The sequence below is a fragment of the Castanea sativa genome, chromosome 3 (assembly GCF_040712315.1).
Source record: "Castanea sativa cultivar Marrone di Chiusa Pesio chromosome 3, ASM4071231v1".
Classification (NCBI taxonomy): Eukaryota; Viridiplantae; Streptophyta; class Magnoliopsida; order Fagales; family Fagaceae; genus Castanea; species Castanea sativa.
The window spans coordinates 43,464,795-43,479,913 of record NC_134015.1 but is presented as its reverse complement, the minus strand read 5'-3'; the positions used below and the strand labels follow the sequence as shown (position 1 = coordinate 43,479,913).

Sequence of the window (15,119 nt, the reverse complement as noted above, 5' to 3'; positions counted from 1 at the left end):
AAAGTATTTTACATTGGTTAAATAGGGTATCAGTATCAACTCTCGTAAAAGAGATATTTCAAAGCAAAAAGATCCCGATTAAATCGAATGCCACTTTAGCGTGTCTTGTCTCAAAAATTACCAAGCTTGATGATTACCTAGTTTCGTCCTATTGGCTCATGTAATACCTTGTACTACACAATCACAAAGATCCTAGCTCGTATACTTAAACCCTACCTTGACCCATTGGTCCACTTATTGCAAGCTGGTTTTGTTCTAGGTAGGAAGGTGGGAAAGTTAGTGGCAATGTCATCCTTTTTTAGGAGATTGTCCAGTCAAGGACTACTTCAAAGAGCGAGTAAGGGTTTTTTAGTAGTAAATGTTGATTTTGAAAGGGCCTGTGATAGGCTCGAATGAAGTTTCTTTTGACAAACAATAACCTGATTTGGTTTTCCTTCGAACTGGATCGAATTAATTATGTAATTCATTTTTTCCTCAAAGTCCAGTAGTGCTTTAATCTATGATTTTTTTTTGAAGAACTCATAAGAAAGATTATATGAATGAATTTAATCACCTTAAAATACAGGGCCAAAATGGGCTTTTACCCATTTCTTACAAACTTTCTAGCACAATGCCCAATGTCCGAAACTAATTAGGAAAATGCCCATATTTTGAAACTCGATTTTTGGAACATCGAGTTGTAGCGAACGTGAACTTAGATTTTTTTTTTTTTTTTGGAACTTGAGTTCATGTAAAGTACTCGAGTTCCACTTGAATTTTTTCAAGGAACTCGAGTTCCATGAACTTGAGTACTTCACGTGGAACTTGAGTTCTAGAATTTTTTTTTTTTTAAATTTTCAGTTCCCTATAACTCGATTGTCCAAAAATCGAATTTTAAATTGAAACTCAATTTTTAGAAAATCGAGTTTCAAAACAGGGGCATTTCCCTATATGATTTCAAATATGGAGCATTTTACTGAAAAGTTTTGGTGAAAGGGGAAAATGTTCATTTTCTCCTAAAATACAGTATCCAAGCTGATGGGACTAACGATACCACTTTCCTTGGACGACCTCATGAAACACCCTCGTCCACCTGCAACACGGCATGGACGAGGGCAGGCAAGTCATTAATAAGAGGATTCAATGCCTCGGACAGTTACTAGCTAACTGTCAGACCGTTGAAGTTTCATCAAGACCTACATTAATAAGCCCTAAGACGTTACAAGAAGAGCATTAAAATCACAATCAATGACCCAACAGCTAGAAACCACAAAGATATATATACACACTCATTAGAAGCAAAGAAGGTACAGAATTCTCACCCAAAAAAAATACTTTTACACAGATAACTTTGGTATTTAGAACTTTCTTATTTCTCTCAAGATTTCTATATATTGACTTTGGCATCGGAGACGTTGTGACAGACACCACACCGGTGACCACCTTAGAAGAACTTTCGTTTTACGCTTGCAGGAGTAGTGACGAGAGCTCAGCAACGTCTGGACAAACCCACTTGACTAACGATTTATACATCATCACAAGCTATATTCCAACCTTTTGAGTTGGCACATATTTAGCTGAAAAAGGAATCATTATACAAGCATCTTAGCATAGGCCAAAAGTAGTAACTGAGTCATTTTGATTTGTATTTGAACCCTCTATCTATTGTTACAAGTAGAAATGTTCACAGTGCGGTGCAGTGCAGTTTCAGGCAATTTTCAACACCGCACTTTGCGGTGCGGTTTAGCCAATACCATAACCGCACCCCACCTCATATTTGCTGTCACATGTGTGGTATGATGTGGTTTAGAGTTGAGCCAAAACTATAACTGCAACGTACCCTATTTTTGCAATCACATGTGCGGTGCAGTGTATAAGATGCGATTTCAAGTCAGTAAAATTTTCAAATTTTGGGCTTTTCTTGCCCAGCCCAAAATTGATTTTTCCTTTTTTTTTTTTGGGTCAAGTTTTAAACTATTGAATTAGTTTTTCTTAATTTTGGGCTGGTTTTCTAATCAACAGTTGCTATGATTATTAAACTTTTTTTTATAAAAAACTAGGGTTATTAAACTATTAATAATATATTTAATATTACAAAATAAATATATTAATATATAGAGAGGGTGCGGTGCATTGTTACTTATGGTGCAGTACAGTTATGCTATTTTGTGGGCGATTTTGGTGCGATTTTTGTAGTTTGTGTAGTTTGGTGAACACCCCTAATTACAAGCCAAGGATTGGCTGATATATGGGGTGTTAATTACCTAAATGGTTTTGTATTTGACTTCTATGTGCTTAAATATATCAATTCCCTTTTCACACAAAAAAAAAAAGATAAGAAAAAAGGGAAGAGAATATTTAATTCATACATTTAATCACTTTCTAATTGTTTTGGTTTTTTTCCCCCTTTGATTTTTGTGATAAAAGGCAGAAAATTTTCATACTACAATGTTGGTTAATAGCATAAATGCAAAAATATTTATATACTTGTAATGAGAGCATTTTACGGGGAAAAAAATAAACTTTTTTTTGGGACTAGACTTTGGAAAAAAATAAACTTTTTTTTGGGACTAGACTAGACATAATAATATATTTTGACAAAGCTTGTTATTTAAAATTTGAGTTTTCAAAGATTACTTGTGGGGTCATGGATTTTGAGATTTGGCCGAGAGCATGTGGTTTTGGCCGAGAAACATGTGGTTTTGGCCGAGAAGCATGGGTCGTCCGAGTCCGAGGAGTACTATCTTCTCGGACTAAAGTTAAACGCAAATCTAGTATAGATCCTAATGATTAAAGATGACATTTCAGGAAGTTCTAATGATAGCAACGAGCACCATGAATGTACAAGAGGGATAAGGGCTCAAAAATATCTAAGGGGAAGCTGCTACCACCGCATTAATGAGGAAGTGACCTCTGAAAAGTATTATGGCAGCCTTACAGCCACCCTAGAAGACTTTTAGAGGGGGCTGATAGGACAAGTATCAGCATAAACCATCAACTGTCCACACGTAATCCACATGTAGGGTAAGGATGAAGGGAGAGATGTAATATAAATAAGGGTAGAGATCCTAGAGAGAGGGAGATGAAAAAAGGAGAAGAGAAAACACTATAGCAATCTCAACAACTCTTGTAACCATGGTCATCCAATATACGCTAGAACAGAGCTCCTCGGACTGTGCCGAGAACCAACTTTCTCGCACAAACCGGGTTCAATTCTTGTTGGCTCATCATCCAAAATCATATTAACTGTTATCCAAGCACTAAAACCTAGCTCTTTGACCCACTCTCTACAAATTTATTGTACTGGGTTCACTGGGCCAAGATCCCTTACATTTTGGGCTTGGTCTGAAAATTGTGTCCCCACATTACTTAAATAAAAAAAAATTATTATGAAAATATACTAATACATCATTTCAATATGAAGCCAAAATTGTAATTAAAATTCAAGTTATTTTTATATCTCATTTTTTTTTTCATTAATATCAAACAAGGAAAAATTATACCTATTTTATGATAAAAATGATACCTATTTTCATTTCATGTATATGATCATTCCTTCCTACCAAACAACTATGATAAAAAATAAAAATAAAACCTTATTTCCATATAGTTTTATATCTATACACATTTTTCATCCATTCAAATTTTTATTATTCATAATGACGCATTATTTAAAATTTTGAATGATGTTATATTGGATACTTATTAAAATTATGAGGCAAATCAATTTTAAATAAAAATATTAACGAGTATCTTTAGAGTATTTGTTAATAAATCATTTTAAAAAAATTTTGATATCACTTTTATGAAAAATATAATAAGTTATAAATAAATTCAGTTTTTTTTTTTCTTTTTCCATAAAAAATTTTTAAGATAATTTTTTTGAAACTAATACCCTTAATAAATTCCTTAACTTTCCCCTACAAAGTAAATAATTGTTCCAAAAGTTGCTATTATGAAGTGATTAATGAATAAATAAAGATTGTCACGGAATCTACTAACTTCATTATGCCTATGTGTCAAAGGTGACAATATCAAAGCGTACAAATCACGCACCAATGCACGGAAAAGTGCACACACTCAAAGACTTGACAAGGATATTTTGTCCATATGAGATTGGAGCGTGTTGTAAAAGCTTTTATAGGATCCAACGTACTAGTTGACAAGGAGAATGAGAAAATGGGATATTGGGTTGGATTTTTGGTCATTATAATATAATCACTATAATATTGAATAGAATTTCACTCACCCAAAGTACATAAAGAGGGCTTAAATTATTTTAATTATTGTGGGCATCAAGCAAATTAAAAAAATGGTTTTCATTGCACCCACTTCTATTATTTTAGGTTTTCTAAGGTTTCCAAAGATTAGTGACCAAGTTGAGTGAGCTTCAATATATGTCTCACATTTATTGGTTGACTAGAACAATTGGCTCGAATGAGAGACTACTAATATAAGGTACTTTTCATGTTGTACGAACTCACAAAAAAGTTGTTTAAGATTTCACTATTACTCTCTTGCTAACTATCCCCTCTAGATCTCAAATGCATTCCACGTGTCTATGCACCAAACTAACCATCTATAGGAAGTTCAAATTGTTTATCTTCCTCCTTTGGCCCAAGTGAAAACATTGTTTAATGTCCCAACTATGAGGATAACGTTTCTCTTATTAAATACTCATGGGAACTATAGAGAAATTATGTGTAGCATGAGATCTTATTTCTTTCTCACTTGGAAGTATAACCATGTATTTTAGCAATTAATCTGAATTTTAGAACTTTCATTAGAATATGTTTAACATGTTAAAAATCAACTAAGCAAATTAAAGAAAACAATTTCCATTGAGAGAATAATTCCTCTAGTGCCATATGATACTTGCCTCTCTCAATTTTCAATTTTAAGGCTTTGTTTGGTTCAACGGAAAATAGCTTTCAAAAACGAAATTATTTTTAAGCGTTTGGTTGCATTCTTGAAAATTTTATGGATAACGTATTTTCTACTACTCTCTCACATTTTCTCATCTCTTAAGCACATATATTATAAAAAAGAGAAAATTTTAGATTAAAAAAATTGTGAATCGAGGACCAATGATGGCTACCAGCCACCGACGGTAATGGTTGACCACTAGAGATTGGGGATGTTAGTGGGGGTGATGGTTGAGTGGCAAATAGTAGAGATTAAAGGGTGCAGGTTTTGTTGATAAGTTTTGGATGAGGAAAAAAAATGGCTTACAAAAAATGAAAGTGTAAACCAATTTTCATTAAGTATGTTTATTTTATGGTCAACTAGAAAACAATTTTCGATTGACCAACATTTTCCATCACCCCAAAGGCTTATACATACAAAAAATATTTTCTGAAGATTAATTTCCGTGAAACCAATCACAGTCTTAATCAAATACACCGTTTATTTGGAAGTCAATTACTAAATCACTTTCATGCATAATGTTCTTTTTTTTTTGAAATAGTTTCAACCTATGACGTTCGCTCCTGATAATAGCTCTTTATCATCCGACCAAGACATCAATTGGTTTTTGGTGTAAGCGGGAATTGAATTACAGATCTGTTATTCAACAATCAGAGACTTCACCTATTGAGTTAACTAGAACCACTCTCATGCATAATGTTAAGTTCATACGTCATAGTCAAGGCTTAGAGAGAAGCATGAAAACAATAGATTTAATGACTAAAAAAAAATTAAATATAGAGGAGAAAAGAGCCTTTCATATGTATCCGACCTTGTTCTTAGTCCACATTCTTTCTTGGATCAATCCCATTTAGTGAAACATTAAGTGAAGTTAGACACTCATTGGTGAATGGTGATAGTGAAATTTGACCTCAATGTGAAACTGCCTACTAGGATAGTATCTATTTTAAGATTTCTTGGATTAAATCCATTTAGTGAAACATTAAGTGAAGTTAGACACTCATTGATGAATAGTGATAGTGAAATTCCCCAATGTGAGACTGCCTACTAGGATACTATTTATTTTAAGATTTCTTGGATTAATCCCATTTAGTGAAACAATGAGTGAAGTTAGACTCTCATTGGTAAATGGTGATAATGAAATTTGACCCCAATGTGAGAGAAGGGAGTACGCATTTATGATACTCCGGGAGTACCTAATAATTTTCCTCCAATGTGAGACAGCCTACTAAGACAATATTTATTTTAAGATTTCTTGGATTAATCTCATTTAGTGAAACATTAAGTGAAGTTAGACACTCATTGGTGAATGGTGATAGTGAAATTTGACCCCAACATGGGACTGCCTGTTAGGATAATATTTATTTTAAGAATCGCTTACTAGGATAATATGATTGGTAAAAAAGGGTTTCAACTTTTCAAATGTAGCGCCCACACAAGAGCAGCACACAAAATTATTTTTAACTTTTGGAAAATCATATTCTTACCCTATACCAGGGTGAGAAGTCTAATCAACCTTTGAATGTCAAAATTAGCTTGCCTCAATAAGCTATCTACTATCATTTATTAGATTCCTTTTTCCATTCAAACATTCTTTCACAGTTTCACACCCCTGCCCTCAAATTGCTCTTTGACCCAAAATTAAAAAAAAAAAAAAAAAAAACCCCACATCATATTCTTCTCCGTATGTCTTTTCTTTGGGTTGGTGAAGTCCCGCAGCATTCGGTACAGTTTTTATTTTTCAACTTTTTTAAAAATAAATATAATTTACTTCAAAGTAAGTTAAGTTTTGAAACACAAGTTTGGTACGTGTATAAAGAAGTAAAGACATGTTTTTAGTTTTTAAATAATATTACACGTATTTTCATATATTTTTTCACCGTATTTCTAATAAATACAAACAACATTACTAGAACAACATTACCAAACAACTCCTAATATCTTAAAGAAGTAAGATTTCAATGGCTTTGTCAATTGACTCGATTACCAAACAGCTCCTAATATCTTAAAGAAGTAAGATTTCGATGGCTTTGTCAATTGACTCAATCGAGTAGTAAGAAAATCACAGGACAAAGTTTGGTTTGAAATGTGTTTGGAGTCTTAAGGTCCAACTACCAAAGGAATGTGACATTTGTATTTATCATGTGTAATGTATATGATTCACTTAACCTAAATAACCAAGTGAGTCATGTGCATTGTACTTAAAAAACATGTGTCATCTTTTTATTGGTAGTTAGAGCCTTAGGTTAGGACTATAAATGAGCTGCATTGAGTATTAAAATTTCAAAATTGTCCATTTAAATTTCTTTTTTGAACACAAGTTGAGCTCAAACTTATCGCCAAACAAGATTTTATGTTAAGCTTGTTAAGCAAGCTTAAGCTTATTCACGCGTTACTTGATTAACTTATTTTTTTCCCAATATATTGTGAAACCATGGCTAAAATGTTTTACCTCTTCACAATTCTATGTGTTTTTACTATGAGTAGACTGTTTATATCATCAATAAGTTATAAATAATAATTTAATATCATATAAACCTATCAACAAACTTGTACAATCCAATTTCAAGTCTATATAAATATATTTTTAGAAAAATATCATATAAAAATGTAATATTATATATAATTAAATCACACCCTCATGTTCACTAGCTTGTTCACGAAAAACCTAATATGTTTGAGTTTAACTCGTTTAGTAATTAATCCTAAACTTAAGGCTTGAATCTAATTTGTTTTTTAAACAAACAAATATAAACAAGTTTTTTCCTGAATCAAACTTGGTATGTTCATAAACAGTTTGGTTCATTTATAGCCTTACCCAAGACTCCAAATATATTTGGAGCCAAAAAATTTTCACTACATAATCACAAAAAAGTAATTCAAATATTCATTTATTATAATATTGAAATCAACCAATCACATTTATCAAGTGTTTTAAAGGAAAACATTAAGGTGAAGTTTTCAACATAATCAATAGACTTTTTATAGGCAAAAAAAAGAGTCAAACTTTTACTTTTGCTATTTTTCTTGCTTTTCAACATAAATCAGTTTTATTCTCTTTAATGATGACTTTAAGAGAACTCGTTAACATACTCTATAGTAAAATTTGTAATACATTTAGAATTTTCCTTACCAATTAAGTATCCTAATTCCTACCATTCAATTTCTCAAAGTTACTTTTCCATTATTTTATGAAAAATATTATGTTCACAATATTTTTTAAAGTAATTTTACAGCAAATTTTAAGTGGTAGGTTGTTATTGACAGTTACTAAAGAACTAAAAAGTAATATCAGTGTAGATTTTAGTTAGCTCAACTGGTAAAATCTCTGATAGTTAAATAAAAGATTTGTAGTTTAATCTCTACTTACATTAAAAAGCGATTGGTGTCTTGGTTTGATAATAAAGAACAATCATAAGGAGTGGACGTCATATAATAAAACTATCTCTCTAAAAAAACAAAACGGCAATTTAGTGATAGGTGGAATTTAGAATTAATAAATTACCAAAAAAAAATTAAAATTAAAATTAATAACAACTCACCACAACTAATTTATTATAAGTACGGTGAAAATATCATAAACTTATAGCTTATCTTATTTTATTATCTCTTTCACACTCTTTCTTTCTTACACCATTAACACGTTTATGTTCCTAATTTTGTTTTTTTGAAAAGAGAAAGTGCCAAACCGAAAGGTGCAAAAGAGGCTAACTGCGCCACAGTGACCGTTAGCTAAGCTAACCGGCGCCAAAATATTCTCGTTGGTGCTATCCCCCACACACATACACACACTCTCTCTCTGTCTCTGTCTCTCTCTCTCTTTGATCCTTCCCTTAAAAACCAAAGAAACCCAATATTTAAAACTCAAAGACATTGATCCTCGTAGTCTGTTTTTTGGTCTTGCAGAGTTTCAACTCTCTCTCTCCCCAAACCACTTCAATTGATACTTTGGTTTTTTCTTTCATGGAGAACGGCTTCTCTTCTCCTCGGAGCGAATCGTTCCCGGCCGGTCTCCGCGTTCTCGTTGTTGATGATGATCCAACATGGCTCAAAATTCTTGAAAAGATGCTCAAGAAGTGTGCTTATGATGGTAATGCTTGCTTTTGTTACTTTTTTTTTTCTCTCATGTCTTGAAAAGATATTCTCTGCGTTTAAGTTTGCTTTTGTTTTTTGTTGTTGATTTTTTTGGTTTCTTTTGCTAATTCTTGTTGTTTACGAGGTGGGTTTCTCAAATTATGTGTTAGTTCCAGTATAATGGCTTCTGGGTATGTTTCATTTTTTTTTTTTTTTTTACATGTTCTATTCTATGTTTTCTTCAAGGGTTTAATTTTAAGTAATAGAATTGCATGTAAAGCTCATCACTTTATGTTTAATATGTAGGTGTTAAGGCTGTGAAATCTTGAAAATGAAATAGAAGGGGAGAGATTAAGGATATTTTTATTTATTTTGTCACTTTCATGTTGTTGCTTGAGGCTTTTAATGTGAAAATTGTTAGTTTCATTGATGAAAATTGATAATCGAATTGATCTGGGTTAATTAAAGGGTATTTGTTGAGAACCTCAATTAACAGAGTCACACCAAAACCGAGACATGGATGAACTGCATAAGTTAAGACTTCTATTTACTGCACTGTAGTCCCGACTTTAAAAATGGTAGTTCTGAATAAAGCTGTAATAGAGAAAAAATTTCTGTCTGTAATTGAAGTATGAGATAGTATTTTAACATTAATTTTGAACACTTATATCTGAGGAAGAGAAAACCTTTTTTTATTATTTTATTATTTTTTATAATTTGATTGTTACAAAAGGCTTCTTAAAGGTGGTGAATTAGGGGTAACAAGGGCTTTCTTTGGTGCCTATGCTATGATACTTGTGTTGTTCGTATCTATACTAGTTGTGATGCAAAAGGCCTTTTGTCCAAGAGCAATAAACAGGCATAATTAGATTCCACCTTGTTGTATTCATATATTTGTGATGATAAGGATAGAATTGGGAATTTGTTTCCAACAGAATTTAGATTTTTGAATTATGAAATTTTATTTTTAAGTGATGCTACTTTTAAAAGAGCAGTTAAATGATAGAAGCTTCTTGTAGATCTGGAGTTGGGCTCAATAACTAGACCTTGGGTGGGCTTATTATCTTGAGTAATTTAGGCTTGGGAACATAAACATATGTGTATATATATGTGTGTCTATTCAGTTGTACTCAATTGACTTACCTCTTGTGAGGCTGATAATCAAAGGACCAACACGTGAACTTTTTGAGTCTAGTACACTGCTCAGCTTGTCACTGAAGAGGGCAATGATTTGAAGAAAAGATTTTAAGCTTGTCTTGACAAGAAACAATTGAGTAAAACAAGATTCCTTGAGTAGGCTTTTGAAAATTTGATGTGCACAAGGTGCAGGCTTAATAACTTAATGATGTAATTGCAGCGGGGTCTGATGAAGAATTTCTTAATTTAATGGATTTCTTCTGTGTTCTGAAATGCTAATTGTCATTTGTAGCATTAGGATTGAATAATGTTCATCGGATCATGCATGTAATGCTAGGCTAATGAACAATATTTGTTGTTAAAGAAGATTCTTGAGCTTAATTGTACCTACTCTAACCAAACTTGAACATGGCTACTTGAAATCTGTTCAAGTTTGAATTATTTCAGCTTGTTTTGGATAACTTCTTTTGAGCAGTAGGATTGGCTTCATGAATGTGGGCTCCCAATATTCATTTTCTTTAGAGACCATCTTTCTATCAGTAAACATGCCTTCACATATTTTCAAAATTGAAGTGAACTTCCATATTGGCTTTTAAGCCTATTCATAGTTCATTTTTTTTCCTATTCAGTTTCTTTTTTATATCCACTAGTGCTGTTGAAAACTTTTATTGATGATTGAAACTTCTCATATGACCTTCAAAGTCGTTACCATCTCTTTGTGTTTAAAATAACCAACAGTATTGATTACTTTTCCTAGTCATGTCACACTATATTTAGGGAAGTATTTCAGGTATCTCATTCCTATTTGTATGATTTTCCCGATTCACTCACCATATCTTTTGCTGCCATTCACTTTAATACTGTGGAAACTATGTCTTGTCTTATCTGGTTTCTTATTTATGATAAAAAGAAGAAGATAGAAAAGGCTTTTTATTTGCAATGAAATTGTTGATCCAAACAATTGAAACATATTTTTAGACTTGATTGAATAAAGATGCATTTGTTATTTATGTTCTTGCTATGTTGAAACTTTTTTGAATGACTTCTGCTCACTAATATACTCTGTTGATCAATCATCTCTACCATGACAGCAAAAATTTGAAACTATTCTCACTTATCTTTGTTATTTTGTTTATTTCAGTGACCACATGTCATTTAGCACGGGAGGCTCTGAACCTTCTTCGGGAGAGGAAGGATGGCTATGACATTGTAATCAGCGATGTTAACATGCCTGACATGGATGGCTTCAAACTTCTTGAGCATGTTGGACTGGAAATGGATCTTCCAGTGATTAGTCAGTTCTCTGATACTATTATACAAAATTTTTACTAACATTCTAAAATTTCCATCGATTTTTAATTCACATCCACTGGGATCCTTGCTTCTGACAAGTTGCATTTTGTGAACCTGCACAGTGATGTCAGTTGACGGTGAAACGAGTAAAGTTATGAAAGGAGTTCAGCATGGTGCATGTGATTATCTCCTCAAGCCGATAAGAATGAAGGAACTCCGCAATATATGGCAGCATGTTTTCAGAAAGAAGATACATGAAATCAGAGATATTGAACATGAAAACATAGACATTATTCAAATGTCTAGAAATGGATCAGATTTAGATGATGGGCACATGTATTGTGGGGAAGATTTCAACTCAAAAAAACGAAAAGATTTTGACAAGAATGATGATAAGGATTTCGGTGATCATTCTACAAAGAAACATAGAGTAGTTTGGTCGGTTGATCTGCACCAGAAATTTGTCAAAGCTGTGAACCAGATTGGGTTTGATAGTAAGTACAGTATAAACTTCTAGTCGTAGAGTTTCTTTATGATATGTGATTCCAAAACTAAACATATATTGGATTCTTACCATTAATGTCTTTAAACAAATTAACCATTCACACCCTTTTGGTGGGAGGCGCCATTTATTTGGTCCCTTAACTATCAAATTTGCAATTTACATTCTCACAGTATGACAATGATGTCAATGTGACCCTTTCTTCAGGATCTGTCAATAATGTTCCATTAAGCACCCCAAAAAGATTTTTTTTTTTTTTTTCAGAAGAAAATAATTTTAAAAGGAGAAAAATAATAAAAAATTGGGGATTCAATTTTTTTTTAAGGGAATGAAGTGGTTGCTCATTTGCAGCAATACTGATCACAAGTTGCATTTGGCTCTCCACTACATTCCTTCAGCTTAGATTTAAGGCTTCTCCAACACTGGGTCTTGGTATTTCCCACATTCAGGTTGATGGCTGTTAAGGATTTGTGGAAGGAAACAGCAACCTGCTTCATCAATCCAAGCAATGGGTTCCTGAAAACCTGTTTTCAAATCCACTTCGAACATAGCTGATGAGTTTCCGTATAATTTGAATAATATATGAGTAATGATCTCCCAAAATTTGACCCATAAAATTGAATCACAATTTTACTTTTTTGTAAATATTTATTTTTCCTATTTTCCTACTGAAAATTGGAGTCTTTTTTGGATGGGTTAACGGTGAGATTGTGACAGATTCTGATGGAAGGGTCATATTGACATCAATATCACACTTGAGGGTGTATATTGCAAGTTTTGATAGTCAAGAGACCAAACTGGTGGTGCCCCCATACTAATGGGTATAAGGGGTGTTTTTTTCCTTGTCTTTATGTGGTCCTCAATCACATAGTGTCTTTTTGGCAGAAGTTGGCCCCAAAAAGATACTCGACTTGATGAATGTGCAATGGTTGACTAGAGAAAATGTTGCTAGTCACTTACAGGTAGATCCCCTCACCCTTTCAGTCTTGGTCTTGACAATTTTTAAAAGTCATTATCAAGTAGGCTATTTACAACGTCTTGCTTTTCCTTTATGGTAGTATAGTTTCCAAGGAACAATGCAATTACAAAATCAAGTAAATACTTGGCTCATTAATGATGTATTTGATGACTAGTTTTTTTTTAAATTTTTTATCCCACTGTATATCTGACCTATATCTTTTTTGACAAGTGATTGGTATGATCACACCCAATCTTGTTTTTGGAATTTATTCAAATATATGTATCAAAAATTGATGTCATCATATATACATCCATATTTTATGTGCCTTTTTGACTTTGCATAAGCAGATATCTCGAGTGAACTTCTATCCAATTTTATCACAAGCAATTCTTGGTCTATTTTTAATATTGCATAGACTTTTACAACCTCCCACCTACAACACTATTCAATTGTACAACTAGAGACACTATTTAATCAAACACTAAGAACAGCTTATTAGAAAATAGTCAAGAAGAGTGCAAAAAGTTCTCTGTAATGATCAATCTGTTTGAATATCATGGTGATTCTCATTGAAGATATTTTTATTTTTCCAGAAGTACCGCCTCTACTTGAGTAGGTTGCAAAAAGAAAATGATTTAAAAGCTTCTTTTGGTGGCATAAAGCATTCAGATTTTCCTCCAACGGATCCTGCAGCAAGTTATGGACATCAGAGTTCAATTAACTTGAACCAAAATGATGTTGCAAATGGTTACCAGTTTTGTGGCAGTAACTTTGTTGCACAGGATGCTGAGACAAAAAATAATGAAGGTGATCTCAAAATTGTTTCAGAGATCAAAAGAACGTTGACTGCTGATGTCAGTGATCCTCAGAAGATGAGGAGTTCACAGAGCTTCAGTCATTCTTTTGCATCGCTGGAAACCGAAGCAAGCTATCCGGCATTTGATTCTACCAACCCACCGGAGTTCTCTTGGAGTGAAAACCCTGAAACTCAAATCAAGAAAGAACATAAGCCACATCTTCAGTTGGAGGATGGCTACAGTCAGCTACCACCACATGGACAACAGCATCAAATCCCAATTAATCAATTACAGTCAGATCCAGCAGTTACTTCTGTACTTTCTTTGACAGGAAGAGACATGAGTGGCTCTATTGAAATTAAGCCTTTGTTCAACGAGTGCAAGAGCAAGAATGTGAGCCATGTCAGTCCAACGGAAAGTGCAATTGACACATTTCCCGTTCAAACCAAGAGCCAATTAATAAATCATCAATCTTTTGAGCCCATTTCCACTGTGATTTCAAGCATGAAACCACAGGGCTTCAATCTAAGCATTACTGACTTAGAGTCTTGCCAAAGAAACCTGACATCGGCAAGTGACCCAAATTTTGCACCAATCAATGAGGACTTAACCGTCTGGCTTCAAGGTGATTATTATAGTATGAATTTTGGACAGAGTATAGATTTTATTGACTACGATGATCCGGGCTTCCTGGCTGAAGTTCCATTCTACTTGTATGACCCACTTACTTCTGACTTCCAGTGTCCTATTGACTCAACAACAGAGTGTCCAATTGTTGATCAAGGTCTATTTATAGCTTGACCGTGCTCTGCAGCTCTGCACCTTCTTGCAGGAAGAGAGGTTTGGGATATTATTTCCTGACCACTTTGGACTTGGATGTTTTAATTTGTATAATAGGAGTGTTGTCAAACTTTTAGCATAATAAGTTTGCTTGTCGAAGTTCAGTTCTTGACATGGGACATGCATTAGGAGTGTTTTGTGTGTTTGTAGAAACAATCCAAGCCTATGGGCCTATGATGTGCACAAAAGTCATTTGCCTTCACAAATTTTCTGAACCAAACAAAAGAGCTTTCATCTGTACAAAAATGATCAGTTGTGCCCTTCTAGTAAGCTGATTTGGATTTTTGAACCTAAAAATGACATTACTTTTGGTCTCTAATTTCTGCTACTAGACTAATCACACCATTCTATAGCTGCTATTGCAAGATGCAGATTTGTTCCATCCTGGCAAAAAATTATCTTATGAGACCAGTTTATACTGCACCTCCGTCACAATATATGGATTTCACAGGTGTGTGGAGTCTACCAAATGTGAGGGAGTGCTGCATATGATAGTCACAAGATACTTCCTTCATCTTGGCATGCCATATCAGAAAGCTGGAATCTGCAACTGCTAAGCAGCCCTTCCTCATTCCCCCAAATAATTCTGAGAATTCAGTTAGGTTTTTAG

At 33.4% G+C, this 15,119-nt stretch overlaps 1 protein-coding gene across 1 annotated transcript; it reads left to right on the top strand.

Annotated features, from left to right (window-relative positions):
• Positions 1–8,654: 8,654 nt before the first annotated feature.
• LOC142628072 (two-component response regulator ARR11) lies at positions 8,655–14,734 on the top strand. The gene is made up of 5 exons (XM_075802030.1): positions 8,655–8,995; positions 11,258–11,410; positions 11,532–11,903; positions 12,797–12,873; positions 13,466–14,734. The coding sequence occupies exons 1-5, from the start codon at positions 8,869–8,871 to the stop codon at positions 14,468–14,470; spliced, it is 1,734 nt and encodes a 577-aa protein (XP_075658145.1). The 5' UTR covers positions 8,655–8,868; the 3' UTR covers positions 14,471–14,734.
• The last annotated feature ends 385 nt before the right edge of the window (positions 14,735–15,119 follow it).

Excerpts from the sequence above, each read along its gene's own strand:
- LOC142628072 (XM_075802030.1), top strand. The coding sequence starts at position 8,869 with ATGGAGAACGGCTTCTCTTCTCCTCGGAGCGAATCGTTCCCGGCCGGT. Across the intron at positions 11,904-12,796 it reads GAACCAGATTGGGTTTGATA|AAGTTGGCCCCAAAAAGATA; the intron begins GTAAGTACAGTA and ends TCTTTTTGGCAG. Across the intron at positions 12,874-13,465 it reads ATGTTGCTAGTCACTTACAG|AAGTACCGCCTCTACTTGAG; the intron begins GTAGATCCCCTC and ends TTATTTTTCCAG.